Source organism: Rhinichthys klamathensis, unplaced genomic scaffold (genome assembly GCF_029890125.1).
Source record: "Rhinichthys klamathensis goyatoka isolate OS25496 unplaced genomic scaffold, OSU_Roscu_1.1 h1tg000064l_1, whole genome shotgun sequence".
In the NCBI taxonomy this organism is placed as follows: domain Eukaryota; kingdom Metazoa; phylum Chordata; class Actinopteri; order Cypriniformes; family Leuciscidae; genus Rhinichthys; species Rhinichthys klamathensis.
Window position 1 is genome coordinate 723,598 of NW_026606607.1, and position 18,061 is coordinate 741,658.

The following is an 18,061-nucleotide window of genomic DNA, read 5'->3' on the forward strand; positions in this document are numbered from 1 at the left end:
GAGTGAGTGGCTTGAGGAGGCACAAGCAAGTATGAGAGTACGGCATTTGGCAGCTAATGATCAAGCCGATTTCCTTTATGACCACTTAGAGGGGGAGGCTCGTGACGAGATAAAGTACCGCCCTAGCGTTGATCGGAGGGACCCAGCTCGCATAATTGCCATATTAAGAGAACTTTATGGTTGTACTGATTCGTATGTAGTATTGCAGGAGGCATTTTTTTCAAGGAGACAGCAGGAAGGCGAAACCCTTCAAGAATTTTCTTTGGCCCTGATGAGTCTCATGGCCAAGGTAAAGGGTCAGGCACCTGATGGTATGCCAAATGCTGAAGCCCTACTTAGGGATCAGTTTAACGAATATGTTCTTGATGGTGCTTTACGCCGTGAGTTAAAGCAAATGGTGCGGCGGCAGCCTATGGCCACCTTGCTGGAGGTCAGAAGGGAGGCCATGCGGTGGGAACGAGAGGGGTTGCCTGGCGGCATGAGGGGTCGCAGCCACTCTGTTCCCTCGGCTATTGGCATTCAGTATAGGGTACAGGGTAGCCCACATGATCCGCCTCGGACACCTCCGCCGTCTGAGGTGAGTGAAATAAAGGAGATGTTGAAATTTCAACAAGAACAACTGCGATGTCAACAAGAACAATTACAACAGCTTACCCAAAATCTTGTTCACTTGCAACGCCCCGACATGCGTGGTCGCTCGTCACGTAATGGGCCGTTAATATGCCGCCGTTGCCAACAGCCTGGCCATTTTGCTAGTGAATGTGATGGGGTTCGGGTCCCTTCTCGACCCCAGTCTCTGGGACGAGGCCCTCCCTTTGGTAGCCAGGCCCGCCCAACTTCGGCCTCGGAAAACTAGTGCCCACCGTTTTGCAGAGCCACACATCCGGTGGGGCAAGCTCTGGCTCAATAAGTGATTCCTCAAATTTGACCAAGGTTTCAACGTTAATGGCCTCCTGTCCATATGTCGAGGTAATATTGGGAGGGGTCAAAGTGTCTTGCCTGGTAGATACTGGGTCAATGGTGACCACTGTCACAGAGAGTTTTTTTTCGCAGCATTTTAAGCCTTGGGGTCCGGAGCGTCTTCACTCTTGCCATTGGTTGCAGCTTAGGGCGGCCAATGGCTTAGCCATTCCGTACCTTGGGTACTTGGAAATGGACGTGGTGCTTTGTGGGAAGTTGATGCCACAGTGTGGTGTATTGGTGGTTCAGGATCCACCAGGTAGTTCCCATACTTTAGCACCCGGCGTTTTGGGAATGAATGTGATTCAAAAGTGTTTTCAAGAGCTCTTTGGACTTTATGGTCTGGCTTTATTTGAGTTGCCATCAGTGTCGGAAGCACCTGTTTCTGTCCAACAGGCTTTCCAACGATGCCATAGTAGTAGCCTGCAGTTGTCTGGAGGGGCCAGGGGTAAAGTAAAGGTTCGGGGTAGGAGGGCTTGTAGAATCCCTGGGGGCACAATGAAGCTGGTGGCTGCTACTTGTTCATCCCAGTATTCTGGGGCCACTGTGTTATTGGAACCCCCAGAGGGGGGGTTACCGGCGGGTTTGTTGGTCTCTCCTGCTCTCATTCAAGTGATTCGAGGCATTGCCCACGTACCGGTTGTCAATGTGGGCACCGCAGATGTCCTGCTCTATCCCCGCACAGTTGTAGGTGGGTTAGAACGTGCCCACATTGTTAGCTTACCAGCGGGTGTCACCGAAGTGCCCTCCTACACCGCTACTGTGTTTTCTCAGTCAGCCTCCCCTACGGTGCCGGACCAGATTGAGGCTTTGGACCTGTCCCCCTTGTCCAGGGAGGACCAAGAACAGGTGCGATTCTTGGTAAGGAAATACACCCATGTCTTCTCAGTTAATGAATTAGACCTGGGGTGTACTAACTTAATCGCTCATGAGATCCCCCTTCAAGATAGTGCCCCAGTGCGACAACGTTATCGGCGCATACCCCCATCGGAGTATGAGTTGGTAAAGGAACACATTAATCAACTGCTGGAAACACAGGTGATTCGAGAAAGTTGTAGTCCATACGCTTCCCCCATCGTTCTAGTGAAAAAGAAAGATGGCAGTCTCCGTATGTGCGTGGATTACCGACAGTTAAATAGCAAAACAAGAAGAGATGCATTTCCTCTTCCACGTATAGAAGAGTCGTTGGATGCGCTGACGGGGGCTCAATGGTTTTCCACTCTCGATTTGGCTAGTGGCTACAACCAGGTACCGGTTAGAGAGGAGGATAAGTCCAAGACCGCTTTTTGCACGCCCTTCGGATTATTTGAGTGGAACCGAATGCCTTTCGGACTGTGCAATGCCCCCAGCACCTTCCAGCGATTGATGCAACGGATATTCGGTGACCAACAGTGTCAGTCGTTGCTTCTCTACTTGGACGACATTGTGGTTTTTTCCGGTTCGGTTGGGCAACATCTGGAGAGGCTGGGGGTGGTGTTGAGTCGGTTGGAGCATGAAGGGTTAAAGGTGAAGCTCTCGAAGTGTGCGTTTTTCCAGCAGCAGGTACGGTATTTGGGTCATGTAATCTCAAACCAGGGTGTGGCCACTGACCCCAGTAAAATCGAAGTGGTATCTTCTTGGCCAACCCCTACCACAGTCTCTGAGCTACGGTCCTTTTTAGGATTCGCTAGCTATTATAGGCGATTTGTCGAAGGTTTTGCTAAGCTGGCTGCCCCGTTACATCGGCTAGTGGCAGAGCTGGCCAACGTAGGGTCAGGAAAAAGGCTACAGAAGGCAGCCATTCAAATCTGGTCTAGTGAGTGTCAGGCCAGTTTTGATTCTCTTAAGACAAAACTGACTACCGCTCCAGTATTAGCGTACGCAGATTTTACACTACCTTTTATTTTAGAGGTTGATGCGAGCTATGGGGGTTTGGGTGCAGTATTGTCACAGGAGCAAGGGGGCCGAGTGAGGCCAATAGCGTATGCCAGCCGGGGGTTGAGACCTGCAGAAAGGAACATGCAGAACTATAGCTCCATGAAACTGGAGTTCATGGCCCTTAAATGGGCCATGACAGAAAAGTTTCGTGAGTATCTGTTGGGTCACAAATGCACGGTCTATACAGACAACAACCCACTGAGTCATCTGGCCTCAGCGAAGTTTGGTGCTACAGAGCAGCGTTGGCTAGGCCAACTGGCGTCATTTGACTATGAAGTCAAATATCGGTCGGGGAGGAGTAATAAAAATGCAGATGCACTATCTAGGCTGCATTTACCAGACTCCCAAACCATAGAAGCTATAGTCCCGGGCACTACTCTCCCTCAACCACTGCAACAGGTGTTACAGTCCGGGTTGACAAAGGTCACGCAATTGGCCATCTCTGCTCTACCGGCTCATACACCGGCGGAGATTTCTATTTTTCAGCAGGCAGACCCTACCATTCAGGAAGCTTTGGTCTTTTGGAGGAGGGGGGAACGACCCAGCCCTCAAGAGCGCAAACAGGTTTCACCACAGACGCTGGCCCTGCTTAAACAGTGGGATCGTTTGGTTGAGTGGGATGGTGTGGTTTACCGTAAGGTCTTCCGTTCAGACGGGGGAGAAATAGTATGGCAATTGTTGCTGCCCGAGGCCATGCAAAAAGAAGTACTAACACAGGCCCATCAGCAGCATGGCCACCAGGGAACCGAAAGGACCCTGGAGCTTTTACGGCAGCGGTGCTTCTGGCCAGGTATGGCTTCGGATGTGGCACGTTGGTGCCAGTTGTGCGAAAGATGTCAGGTTGCCAAAGACAATCATCCTACTGCACAGAGTTTCATGGGCCACCTTCTGGCGGGGCGACCCAACGAAATCTTGGCAATTGATTTTACTACTCTAGAGCCAGCTAGGAGTGGGCAGGAGAATGTCTTGGTAATGACTGATATTTTTAGCAAGTATACTTTGGCCGTCCCGACTAGCGATCAACGTGCCCCTACAGTGGCACGGGTACTGGTGGGGGAATGGTTTTCAAAGTTTGGGGTCCCTGGCCGAATACATTCGGACCAGGGCCGCAGTTTTGAAAATGGGCTTATTCAGCAGCTTTGTGGTTTATATGGAATCCAGAAGACGCGCACTACTCCGTACCACCCCGCGGGAAACGGGCAGTGCGAGCGTTTTAATAGGACCATGCACAACCTGTTACGAACTTTACCAGTCTCACAAAAAAGAGACTGGAACTCTTGCTTGCCCCAAATCCTGTATTGTTATAACACCACTCCCCACCAGGCCACAGGAGAGTCACCATTCTTCTTGATGTTCGGGCAAGAACCACGTTTGCCGTTGGATTTTCTATTAGGTAATGTCCCTGAGCCCTCTGGTGTCACGGTTCACGAATGGGTCAGAGAACATCAGGCTCGGTTGCAACTTGCCTTTCATGGAGCCAGAGAGCGGCTGCAAGCAGCAGCTACACGCCGTAAGACAAACCATGACCAGCGAGTTCGCGAGGCACCTTTACAGGAGGGCCAGTTAGTATATCACCGTGACCTCAGTGTGAGGGGGCGCCACAAAATTCATGACATGTGGAGCTCAGTAATGCACCAGGTACTGAGAGTACCGAAGGAGGGTGGCACGGTATATACCGTGGCACCAGTAAGTGACCTGAGCAAGGCTCGTCATGTGCATCGCTCCCTGTTGAAACCGGTGGTTTGCGAAAATGTGCCAATGCCTCCTCTTATTGACCAAACTGTCGCCCAGCCACTCACTTCACATGTAGCCAGGCAGGAGGAATGGCTGGGCGATTATGACTTGATGATCCAGGGCTGGCCAGCTTCTCGGCTGGCGTCTGAGTCTCCAGCGACAGGGTCAGCCAATAACGATCACAGTACGTCGCCCCTTTTAGCCCCTCCAGTGGAGGTGGGTGGCTCTCCACTCCCTGGAGTGGCTGTGTTGCCTAACTCCTCCGATGGGACGGAAGTAAGAGCACGTCAGACCTCCCGGTCAACGGCTGGACAACATTCAAACCTCCACCATCTCCCAAGATCGGTGTGTTAGGGAGACAAAGTACTGTTTCATTGATACAAATGGTTCACATGCCTTGTCTTTCTGGTGGCCCATCGTCGTGGCGCCGACTTAAAAAGGCCGGGTAGATTGTGGCAGGATGGACTGTGGTTGAATCCAGTCCCTCCTCCCCATTTGGTTACATTGGCTGTTGTCCTTCCTATCCGGTTCGTGATTGGCTTGTGGTGAGTCCGTGGTGGCCAATCATGTTAGGAGGAGGAGGTTAAAGCTTGAAACGTACCCTCTAGGGCAGTGCGTGACGTTGTAGGCTTGTGTTGTTTGGGTTCACCCAGTTCCTGGTGGTGTTGCAGGTATGTAGAGGTCTATTGCAAATGTTGTACTGTGTTAGTTTGCTTGTGGTTTATGTGGGATTCCGATTTTTCATAGAATTCCTTGTGTTGCGGCTAACCCATTTTCCATTGAGTTGAACGGAATAACGTGTTACTCGCCTGTTTGTTGACTCGCCTGCGAGATGTGTGTGTCGCGCGCTGTGGCTCAGGTAAGTTTTCCCCATTTGGGTAATGTATTTGCCTTATTTGGGCGGTAGCTTAATAAAACCATTATTGTGTGTTTTAGGGATAGCTACTATAGCAAGGAAGCGTTTGCGGCCTGCCTTGGGGCAACTGCTGCTTTGCTTAAATACTGTTACTGCACGTCCCCCTACGTGTCGAACTTGTTTACGGCGAGTCCAAGTTAATGGACTGAGTTCATTTTTGCTCAAGGAAACTGCATCATAGGCCACTTGTGTGGCCGACTGAGTATCTGCCCTCAGATGTGTGTATCAACGGATGAGTGTGTTTGTTATGTGATCATTTGAGTGGGTTGTGCGTTCTTATTTTCTAAAAGCGATTTCATTTGTTTCTTTGGTTATTTCATTTGCCAGTATTATAGTTGTTTGGTAAAGTCATTTAATTTGCCTTTTTGTTTATTTCATTTACCCGCATTATGATCGTTTTGTAAAGTAATTGCATTTGTTTCTTTGGTTATTTCATTTGCCAGTATTATAGTTGTTTGGTAAAGTCATTTAATTTGCCTTTTTGTTTATTTCATTTACCATCATTATAATCGTTTTGTAAAGTACTTTCATTTTGCTTCTTTGTTTATTTCCTTTACCAGCACTATAGTCGTTTTGGTAAAGTAATTTCATTAGTTTCTTTGGTTATTTCATTTGCCAGTATTATAGTTGTTTGGTAAAGTCATTTAATTTGCCTTTTTGTGTATTTCATTTATCTGCATTGTTGTTGGTGTGCATGGTTATTCCATGTTTTTGTTTGTTTATTTGACTTAAAAGTATTACTGTTGTTTTTTTCCTCTATCTCATTTTCTTTGTTGCCGTTCTGGAAAAGTTCTTGTTTTTTTTTTTTGTCTTTGTCATCATTGTTAGTTTGATTTATGGTGTGAAATTATGACTTATCGTTAATTTTGTTTATTCTGTCTTTGTTATATGTGGCGGCGCTGAGAGCTGACGGTGGGGACGGCGTGCTCGAGGTGGTGGGCCCTCTTTAGTGTGTAGTGTGGTTCCCTTCACAGTGTGACCGTTGCTGTGCTGGTTGTGTGGCTGTGCACGTGCGTTTGGGGTGGATTATTTGGATACTCATGCCCGAGTCGCTGGACGCCCACCAGTAAGCCTCAAGCCCGGTATTGTGAGTGTGCGTGTGTGAAATATACTCTATGTCCGGACACTGATTCACACATCCTTGTGTGTTATTTATTATTGTGTTTTATTGATGATTAATTATTTGATCCCCATTGGAGTGCTGTGATGTGGTATTGATTCTTACCCAGTGTGTAGTGTTTTAAGAATACGCTGACGTCAGCTTTTCAGAGTGTTTACTATTTTTGCTGTGAATTTGATTAATAAAATTGTATTCCTTTGTACGAACCATTTCTCTGTTTGTTCAGTGCGCGAACCTGATTGCCTAATTCTATAGAAGTCTTGGTGGTTACTTACAGTTCCCCGGGTTAGACCTCGGGGTGGCGTAGTCAAATTATATTTACTGCCGCTGCTACACCAGCTTTAGCGGCACAGTTTAGCACAGATGTTTTAGCTCAAATCTGTCACAATAAAATAATGGCAATGTGATGAACAATGCTGGGGGTAAGCAACGCAATTTACGTAATCAGATTACTTTTTCAAGTAACTAGTAAAATAACACATTACTTTTAAATTTCTACCAAAATATTGGAGTTACATTTTCAAATAAGTAACGCAAGTTCCTTTGTTTTCCCATTTATTGACTGAGACCTCTCCTGTCCCCATGTTGAGAGAAATCGGAAGTAAGTGCAGAGACGTTGTGTGCGCTGTCTGTGTGACGCTTATAGTTCTAGACTAAATGTGATCATTTACTCATCTTACTTGCACAAAAACAGATTCAGTAATCCTCAAAATGATTAAAAACAGTGAAATGCAAACTCAATTTAACACAAACCTTCAATAAATAAATATTAATATACTTTATTGCCCGGTTTAACAGGCAAGGCTTAAGCCTTAAATGCATGTTTGAGCTTACTTAACATTTTATATCTTATAATATGTCAGTGCCGTTGTTTTGTCTTAAGATGCACACCAGGCAAGTTTATAATAGCTACTTAAATGTCCTTATTTAACTAAAGCCAGGTTTATTGCTTTTAAAAGTCACTTTACCCAACACTGACGAAGAATGGGGCGGTTGTTAAATATGACGTCACACTTCACCGTTTCTGGGTGCAAACGCTGTGATCAGATCCAAACAAGCAGTGCTAATATACACTCACGGTGTATACATGGACCCAGAAAAAGATTTCAATATGTCACGTGAATATTCACCCAACAGCAAGCCTGCAGAGGGAAAAGTGCTGCTGCTTATATTACATGTGAAGGGGGTGTTTATAAAAGGTGTGAAATCAGTCAAAAAAAAATATTAGCAGGGTCAGAGAAATTGAGGACCCAGAAAAGCGCTATATTAATGTAACAAATTATTATTTTATTGTCACAAAAAAGAGCGATAGAAATATCTCACATTTTTGATATTAAGTTCTCGCAGAGTCCAACTTTGAGCTTTATCCTCTGATTTCACAGTCACAACCAGGTTTCCATAGAGACAAGGCGAGTAGTCCAGTGGCCAGTACTGCTCACACTTGACCTAGAGGAGTTCAATCAGACAAAAATAAATAAAAAATGATTTAAAAAATAACTGCACCAGGTGCAGATGGCAAATCTGCAGTAGTGTTGAAAACCATAGAAAGTTTAGATCCAGACCACTGTGTGAAACACTGTATTGTTACACAGAATTGGATACAATGCTAAACAAACATTGCATTAAACCTGATGCAACAAGAATGTAGCATAATACTGTTCACCATATGATGTACAGTTTCATATACTGTTTAAAAATGTTTTTATATACAGTAAGCAGTATTCTGAACATAACCTCACCCTTCCACTCTCAGTGCAGTTGGTTACCATGACGATTGCCTGTGACCTTTTCTCCCACACCATTCTCCAGAAGTCATTGACGGTGGATGGCAGCGGACCTTGAGCAGCGATGTACTGTTTGCTTGCATTACCATATCCCTGATATACAAATACACATCATAAACAAAACTCAGTCCACCAGGGGCATTTTACAGCTGATGTTAACTAGTATATATACGGTACAACTTACAGGCATGTAGCTGGCATTAATATAATCAGAATCCTCTTCATCATTTACAGTGAGATGCACTCTGGAGGAGTCATCTAAAGAGAGAGAGAGAAGGATAAAATGAATTGAAAATCTATGCGGTAATATTGTGTGTGTGTGTGTGTGTGTGTGTGTGTGTGTGTGTGTGTGTGTGGTCCTGGTTCGTTAAATGCCCCCACAAACCACAAAGATATTAATACCAATCATTTTGTACCTTGTGGGCATTTTTTTTTTTTGGTCCCATAAGGAAAACAGCTTATAAAATCATATTAAATAATATTATTTTGTAAATATATCAAGTTGCAAATGTTTTCTGTGTTGTGTTTATGGAGGGTTAGGGGATAGAATAGTGCCATTGATAGTGCGTTACTCATTTGTCCCTGTGGTTATTCATTAATGTCGGAACAGTATTCTAAAGTGTTATCAATATACTGTTCATACACTATAAAATTCATTATGTCTATGGAGAGTCCCCATAAAATGTGTGTCTGTGCTTGTTTATGATTTATGAGGACACATATGTTGTATAATGACATGGGTATTACACTGTTATTACAATGTAAATGTGGTTTATGAGGACATTGTAATAAATATGGTTTAAAAACATACTAAAAAATGTTTTATTTATTAAATATGTACAAATACATAGGTTTTCTCTGATGGGTAGGTGTAGGGGATAGAATAAACAGTTTGTACAATATAAAAATCATTACGCCTACGTAATGTCCTCATAATGATAGGTTCACCAGTGTGTGTGTGTGTGTGTGTGTGTGTGTGTGTGTGTGTGTGTGTGTGTGTGTGTGTGTGTGTGTGTGTGTGTGTGTGTGTGTGTGTGTGTGTGTGTGTGTGTGTGTAAAACACTCACAAGGTAAAACATTTGAAAATCTGTTTTTGTCCTTGTTTTCAGGCAGATCAGCCGCAGCACTTGACTGTTCTATACCCACTGAACTCAAGTCCTGTTAAAAACATATCCAATAAAAACATTCTCAACGAACACTGTCAATTTTCAAAATTACCTTGATGATTCTTACATGTAAGCAGAAATACATTATCAGTGTTTGAATACTTTGCAACAGCAATTACAAAAAAATGTTACTCTTATATTTCAAATTTGCTAACCCTACCTCATATTCCTCACTGAAACCTCTGTTCTCATCACAACTCATGTTTCGAAAATGTTCAGGAAATGTATCCACGGGGATCGGTCTGAAAAACAATTGTTTGTTTTCACACTACAATAACATCATTTACAGTGGCCCCAAAAGCATGTGGACACTTAATGCACACTTAAAACAAAAAAAAAGTCTGATTGAACACATACTTGTAGTTTTTTTTTGTCACTTTTGACTCCACTAGTGGTTTGGAACTACTAAAGATGAGAAAAGACATTAGAGATACAACTAATACAGCTTCTATTGCATTTTAATATACAATAAACCCCATTACTATAAATCAAAATCATACTTATTACGCTTTGCAGAACCATAGCGGAGCCATAAAAAGACTGCAGCACAAATAATGATGACCAACAGGAAAAACACAAGGACACCTGCTATAACTCCTGCAGAACACGGACAGAAACAAACAGTGCACATGTCAATACATTGGTCAACTATGTGACAGCTTAATATCTCAAAGATTTAAAGGAATATTGCAGGTTAAATACAAGGTGAAGCTCTATTCAACTGAAGCCTGAGGGGGTTTAAAGGCAGAAATGATTGATATGTTAATATGGAGATCCATCATCGGAATGACCAAATGCAGAGGGCCAAGGAACAATTTGCAGTATTTTACCTTCAGCCCTCTAATCTGATTCTATGTTGAACATACTGTACTGTCAATTCTTGCAGGAACGTTTGATCTTGCTTCTAACCCAAATATACAATTTTGAGGCTGTTTGACTCATGATTATGGAAGCCCATCCACCACAAGAAAAACAAAAAATCATGCTCTGGTAAATCATAATTATGAGATAAAAAATTGCAAGTAAAAATTATGACATAAAAAAATCAAAATTATGACATACAATGTTGAAATTAATGAGGAAATTATGCTAATAATGACAAGTCAATTAGAAAAAAGTGGAAATTTAACATCGTAATTTTAACTTTTTATCTGTTATATTACAAGTTTATTAAATGTTTAATTTAGGTTCCAGTACAATAGTATATAAACTGAGAAAGTTTAGTAGACTGAATTTAGCATTTGAGGTATAAATGATGATTATATCAGAGTTTCCAGCAAGAGATTCCTGCCAGTCCTCTTCTCTCAGATGAGTCAGATTACTGAGACTCTCACCCTTTGTCTTTAATGGCTCTCGGAGCCCCTGGCCCAGTCGTTGAATAGTTAGGCTGATTGGATTAGCATCTATGCATTTGAATGACACTGTTATGCTGATGAGATCAGGTTTGGGGAAATGGGCTGACTCCTGTACTTCATTTACATGCCACCTGTAAATCCCTCCCCCTTGAAAGGTATATAAACTACAATGTAAAGTTCCCTTATGGCGCTTTTCCATTACCAGTACCAGCTCGACTCGACTCGACTCGACTCGCCTTGGCTCGCCTCGACTCGGCTCGCTTTTCGCTCCGTTTTCCATTGCAGAAAGTACCGCCACAAATAGTACCCGGTCGTCATAGCGACGCATTTCGTTCCTCGTTGCCCCATCAAGCTCTCGCTGGATCCTCTCTTCGGCAACCAAACAAAGGAATGTCTGCACCTCCTCGTTTGACCACGGCGTATTCTTCCGAGTTGCCATAATAATAGTAGTAAGTTTAGTAACTATCTCTGGCCAAACAATTTAAAAATGCCGGGGTTATTCTGGATACTCCATCTGGCGCGTGCAATGATGACGCAGATTCTCTGTGACCAATCAGCAGTCGGCATTGTTTTCACGTCACATTTTAGTATCGGCTTAGCTCGCCTCAGCTCGCTTAGAACCTCGCCGGAGGTGGTACGAAAAAAAGTACCCGAAAGCAGGTACAGGTACAACTTTTACACAGTGGAAAACCAAACAAAGGCGAGTCGAGTCGAACCGAGCCGAGCCGAGGCGAGCTGGTACTGTGTAGTGGAAAAGCGCCATTAGTTAGACTTAAATGACTGCAGCGACGCACTGCGAATTCCTCAATAAAGAATAACTTCTGCTTGAAAGATATCCAAACGTCTCCTGGTCTCTGCTTCGTCAAAGGAAAAGTTTCCAACACATCTCATAATTATTATTTTTATGTCATTTCAATTTATCTCATAATTTTAACTTTCTATGGCATAATCTTGACATTTTATGTCATAATGTTGACTTTTTAAGTCATAATTTACTTTTTAATCTGGATTTAGAATAATTTTGATTGTCAGTTTATATTTTTTAAATAATAATTTACAGTTTTTAAGTCATAATTTTTTTTTATCTCATTATTTAAATTTATTATGTCAATTCTGACTTAAATTTTTACTTTTTAAATAATAATTTTGACTTTTATCTCATAACTCTGACTTCTATGGCAATCTCGACATTGTATGTCATAATTATGCGTTTAAGTCATAATTTCAATTTAAAGGATTAGTTCACTTTAAAAAAAAACTTTTGCTGATAATTTACTCACCCCCATGTCATCCAAGATGTCCATGTCTTTATTTCTTCAGTCGAAAAGAAATTAAGGTTTTTGATGAAAACATTCCAGGATTTTTCTCCATATAATGCACTTTGCTGGGCAGCAAACGGTTCAAGGTCCAAAAGACAGTTTCAGTGCAAACTGCAAACTGTTCAAATGGCTTTAAACGACACCAGACGATGAATAAGGGTCTTATCAAGCGAAACGATCGCTCATTTAAAAAAGAACGAAATGAACGAATTGACTCGGAAAAAGATTCGTTCATTTTGATGAACGAGTTCGAACAGGAGAGTCACACAGAACAGAGCAAAGCGAGCATTTGAGCTTATAAAACTTAAACTTTGTTATTTCTTTTTTAAATGAGCGATCGTTTCGCTTGATAAGACCCTTATTCATCGTCTGGTGTCGTTTAAAGCCATTTGAACAGTTTGCAGTTTGCACTGAAACTGTCTTTTGGACCTTGAACCGTTTGGTGCCCAGCAAAGTGCATTATATGGAGAAAAATCCTGGAATGTTTTCATCAAAAACCTTAATTTTTTTTCGACTGAAGAAAGAAAGACATAGACATTTTGGATGACATGGGGGTGAGTAAATTATCAGCAAAAGTTTTTTTAAAAGTGAACTAATCCTTTAAGTCATACTTTTCAACATTGTGTCATAATTTCGATTTAGAATGTCATAGCTTTGATTTAGTATGTCAATTTCTACTTGCCATCATTTTGACATTAAATAATAATTAAAAAAAATTTAATCTCATAATTAAAAAAAATTATATATCTCATTATTTTGACTTTTAAGTCATATTTTCAATTTTGTATGTCATAATTATGACTTGGTATGTCATAATTTTTACTTTTTGTCATAATTATGACTTTCCAGAGCATGATTTTTGTTTTCTTATGTGGTGAAAATGGGCTTTCACACATGGTAGCTTATCATAAGTCTCAATGCATTTTATTGAGTCACTGTTAAATATTTTATCATGGAGACTATTTAATCGATTAGATAGTCACACTCGCATATTGAAAAACAATAAGGAAAAGAATGATTGATAATTTGTCCACATGTGCAAACTTGTCTCCTCAATAAAGGATGAAGAACCTAGAACCTAGAGATAGACCTCTACTGATTTATATGCCATCATAAAGTATTTATGGTCAAGTTCAGTCAGAAGAGAGTTCTTTACATTTGATAAAACGGCATCTTTCTCCTTTTGATACAAATATAATGTCAAAGAGGAGCTCAAAGTCTCCTGAGCACTGCCATCACAAATGTCAAGAAGTGGTTTGACTTCTTGGTATCATGAAATACTGTAGCATTTATTAAAGGGGTCATATAATGGTACATGCACTTTTACAAGTTGATTGTACTGAAATGTGTGATGTTCAATGTTCAAAGCAATTGTGATGTTCTGTTCTTGGGTGTAATAACGAACACAGCAGTCATTTTGTTGTTCCTAAATCCGAAACGCTGAAGACGCAGTGGCTGAGTTTTGTTTTCGAAGGGAATATTCCCCACGATTAACGTCAATGCTTTCATGTTTGCGCGAATCATTTCTCACCAGACTGCTTTATAAACGAGGGTCAGTATAAGCTGGTTTTGCTAAGAAGCTGCTCCTGAAAAAAGAATCGGTACCAACTATTCATGTTCCTGCTGCACCTCCAGAAGAAGTGAGTGTAAAGTTTTATTAACCTTTATATTAATCTTTGCAAATCGCTGGCACGCTTTACGATGAATGCCGCTAAGGTTTACACTCAGGGTAAGTTACATTACGGCATGTTTTCTATGTACGACGTTCTCAATATAATTCACAATCCCAAGTTTATAATGAACAACGCGTTATGGTTTTTGTGTTATTACATACTGTGTACGCAGGTGTTAAAGTTAACATGGTAACACTACACTAAGCTTACTTTTGTAGGTGGTTTATAACGGTGTCTGTTACTGATTAAGAAGTAATGTCAAAAAATCTAATTGATACGGTTGCACAGATGTGTCCTCAAAGACTCCCGCTGCCATTCTTTCTCCAAAATATACCCTCAGCTGTTGTCAAGGCAACACTCCACGTGTGTTGTGTCAAAACGCCCCAAAGGACAGAGTGGTGGAGTGAGCAAAGCTCATTATCATTTAAAGTCATATGCACTGAAACGGCGTGCTGAAAACAGAGCTGTTTTTGACCAGGTAAAATTAGTTTTCTTACAATACTAATGAGAATTTTTAATTAAAGTATATTACAAACTTTTCATTTAGACCCAAAAGAATCATATTAAAGCTGCAGTCCGTAGCTTTTTTGGGGGGGTTAAAATGTTTCTAAAATACATTTTTGAGAAAATACATAACCAGCCAGTGTTCAAAGCTATCTGCTTGCCTTAGCTCGATTCAAAGCGGTAAGCTTGTATAATGTTTTTAATTCCAGTGGTACTGGTGGATTTCCGCGGGAGATTCGAGCTTGTCTTTGCGTTATTACGTCACATCTGTACACACACACACATCTGTACAAACACATCTGTACACATAAAGAAGGAGTCTCGGCTAGTAGGCTATATTACGTGTGAGGATGTTGGAGGTGGAGATTTATAGCCTTTTCTCACAGAACTTGATATAATTAAACTTATCAATTTGATGGCGGATCCAGAAAGGTTCAAACGGCAATCACCAGTGACAACTGGAGATTAACCTGGTGTAAAATGCAAAAGACTTCGTTCGGACTTCGGAGTGGCTACAGAAAAAAAGAGACTGCAACCGGCCCATGTGAAAACAAGGATACATATCGGAAGGACATTACATGTAGTCAAGCAATGCTGACGTTGTTAACATTAACAATTTGAGAACAACGTATAATTTGCACGGTTTTGCGTGATATGATAAGCGAGTGTTAGATTTAATCAGCGCGATTTACTGCAATGTCAGAATCAGAAAAAAAGTGGATGTTACTTACTTGTTCAGATGACATTTTCCGGTAAAAATTCTTATGTTGGTCATACTTCCAAAAAGTATAATCTGTGATTCTGAATGCCAGTATCCACAACGGCGGGGTGACTGACAGCCTCACACTCTCCTCAAACATTGTGTTCATCCGCGCTGAGCCGTGTCGAAGTACAACTCATGTAAAGTTGATAATTCCGCGAATAACTGCAATTGCAGATTTCGAACAGAGATGGCGACAAAGAGGAAAAACTGCGGACTGCAGCTTTAACTTGTATGCAAATTATATGACCCCTTTAATCTAGCTGAATGTTAATAATAGGCTACTTCCTATTCCTCTTTTAGTTTTGGCTGATACTTTGAGAAGATAAACCTGCTCAACTGATCCCAATTTAAATGTTAGCACATAGTAGTTAAAGACACCTATAAAGTGGGACTTCTAAGTCTTCTGAAGTCACATGAGAGCAACTGTGTGAAAAATATGCCAAAATTTAAGTCATTATTCAGTGAAAAATCCATGAGAGCTCATGAGAGTCAGAATGATATCGTACGGGATTGGAACATGAGGGTGAGTATGACAGAACAATCATTTTAGATAAACAATTCCTTTACGTTGTATTTAACCTGAGATATTTCTGTAGATTAAAGACCGTCTTATAACCTATTAAACATATTTAGACCTTATTTTACCTGCTGGATTAGTTTGACAGTTGCGTGATTCTGTTTGACTCTTCATGGCTCCAGAGAATGATGTCGCTGTCACTTTGTACCATTGGGCAGCTTGCAGGCTCTTTACCTCCTGTCTCTGTGATGCGTTTGAAGTAAGGATGAAACGTTGTTTATCAACGTCCACCTGCACCACATCCACAACTCCATATGGAGGATCCCAAATTACAGCCAGACCATATCCTCCAGAAAAATGATCACAGCGAAGACGAACTACACTATTTGGAACTAGTTTGAAAGAGAAACAGAAGGACAGTAAAACAAAGAAATTATACTGAATATCAGCCGGTCAGCGGCACAGTCCAAAACAGAACATGTAAACTCACCTAACGTCAGGAGATGTGAGCACTGTAGGAGTTTCTCTGAGTCCAAATAATACCACAGTGAGACAGTGTAGTTATCTCCAGGATAAAGCTCTTGCAGATTCACCCTGTTGTCCACTACAGGGAGAATTGTAGCATTGCTGGTTCTGCTTTTAGCTTTTACATGTGTGCTACCAATCACTTGAGCATCTATAGATGAATTGGTGACGTCCCACTTAAAGGACACACAGTTAATGGCTGCAGAAACAAAAAAACATATTTCAAACTCAGCTGGAGTCTTAACCTTGTGGTCTTAAAAAGATTTTTTTTTTTTATTCAATGAAATATGCACACAAATGCAATAACATTAACTAACAATGAGCAATACATGTCTTATTCTTTATTAACATTAGTCAAAAACAAATTGAATTGTTAGTTCATGTGAGCTCAGGGCCATTAAATCATATTAACAGATATAACTTTTTTATTTTTAATATTGTATTAGTAAATGTTGAAATTAACAAACTAAGATTAATAGATGATTTATTAAACCTTATTGTGAAGTGTTACCAAAATGTTTGGTATATTGTTCAAGCATTTATAACCACACAAGTCATTTCTTTCCATGACTAGCAAGCTTTACTCAATTAGAATTCATTATTTGCTTTTCAAATAAGTAGCTAAATCAGAGTAATGCTATCAAAACTTACTGGTGATGCTCTTGATGGTGGACCCATTTCTTTGACCATTCACCTCAGTGTAGAGAGTAAAACTGTATACTGTCCCTGGTGTGAGGGATGAGTAAATATGTGTAAACTCATTTCCCTCAGAAGATCCATAGTAACGTTTCTCATTTCCATCACTTTCACTCAAGATGTAGTCGTAGATGTTGTTTTTGTTCAACTTATTCCACGTGATATTCAACTGTGTCTGTGATCGAGTGAATATGACTTCAGTTACGCGAGATAGACCTATGAAGAGATACATTTTCCACAAGAGTTGATAGTAATTAATATAAATACTGTAGAACATAAGGTACATTCCTCTCAAATTCATCACTGATAATTTGGTACGTGGCAGGGTTGTGCACCATTCAGTATTGAGTTGAGAATCTGAATCTGAACTGAGGCAAACCGGATGAAGAATTGCAATACAAAATGGATTTTTATTTCATAATTAAAACTGAATGAAATCGAAAGAAATTCACAAAACTGCTGTCAGATCAATATGTATGTAATTATTTACAAGTCTTGTCTTGGACAAATGAAATCCCTCTGTTGTGTTGAATATCTTTAAACTGCATTTAAAGTAAACTTCAATTCGAAATCATGTGTGTTGTAGCAAATTCAAAAGCCAAATCATGAATTGAATGCAAGCTGATTCTTTCATTTTGACTTTTGCCCAACCCTGCTAATGTGGTCCATTATTAGTATAATGCAAAGAATAGGAGACTTACTCGTGGTGTGACTGAATGTGAATCCAGTACTTCTCACATCAAAAAACTCTGTGTACAGAGTGAAGCTGTAGTTTGTTGCAGGAATTAAACCATTTATATGACATGTGACCTTAATCCCTTCTCCAATGTTATAAATGTATTCACGTGATGTGTTGCTTCTTTCAAGAGAATAGTTGTATGCTTTGTTGCTCGTGGTCCATTGAAAGATCACGTCGGTGTCATTGAAATCGACCACTGTTGGTGTATTTGCAATATTAGATGGCACTGAAACAAAAGCAGATATAGTGAGATTTGTCAGGTGTAGTTAAAAACGCACAAATCCAAATAGAATCAAGAGTCTTTTAATAAACAGGGAGAACATGCAGAAGAATCAAAACAGCAACTACACAATAACACCAACCAGGCAGAACA

The 18,061-nt window shown here is 41.0% G+C and overlaps 1 protein-coding gene across 3 annotated transcripts in view; it reads right to left on the reverse strand.

The window, feature by feature from the left end:
- LOC130084412 (receptor-type tyrosine-protein phosphatase H-like) overlaps positions 1 to 18,061 on the reverse strand; it is a 44,659-nt gene that overhangs the window by 6,893 nt on the left and 19,705 nt on the right. For 2 of the 3 annotated variants that reach the window (XM_056249824.1, XM_056249826.1), the window contains 11 exons: positions 17,651 to 17,914; positions 16,905 to 17,165; positions 16,219 to 16,452; positions 15,857 to 16,120; positions 10,098 to 10,194; positions 9,955 to 10,002; positions 9,758 to 9,839; positions 9,499 to 9,589; positions 8,616 to 8,689; positions 8,387 to 8,524; positions 7,971 to 8,093 (listed from right to left, as the gene is read on the reverse strand). In XM_056249824.1, coding sequence (XP_056105799.1) covers positions 7,971 to 8,093; positions 8,387 to 8,524; positions 8,616 to 8,689; positions 9,499 to 9,589; positions 9,758 to 9,839; positions 9,955 to 10,002; positions 10,098 to 10,194; positions 15,857 to 16,120; positions 16,219 to 16,452; positions 16,905 to 17,165; positions 17,651 to 17,914 — 1,676 coding nt within the window. The remainder of the gene's footprint in view (positions 1 to 7,970; positions 8,094 to 8,386; positions 8,525 to 8,615; positions 8,690 to 9,498; positions 9,590 to 9,757; positions 9,840 to 9,954; positions 10,003 to 10,097; positions 10,195 to 15,856; positions 16,121 to 16,218; positions 16,453 to 16,904; positions 17,166 to 17,650; positions 17,915 to 18,061) is intronic. The other variant, XM_056249825.1, reaches the window with a different exon arrangement.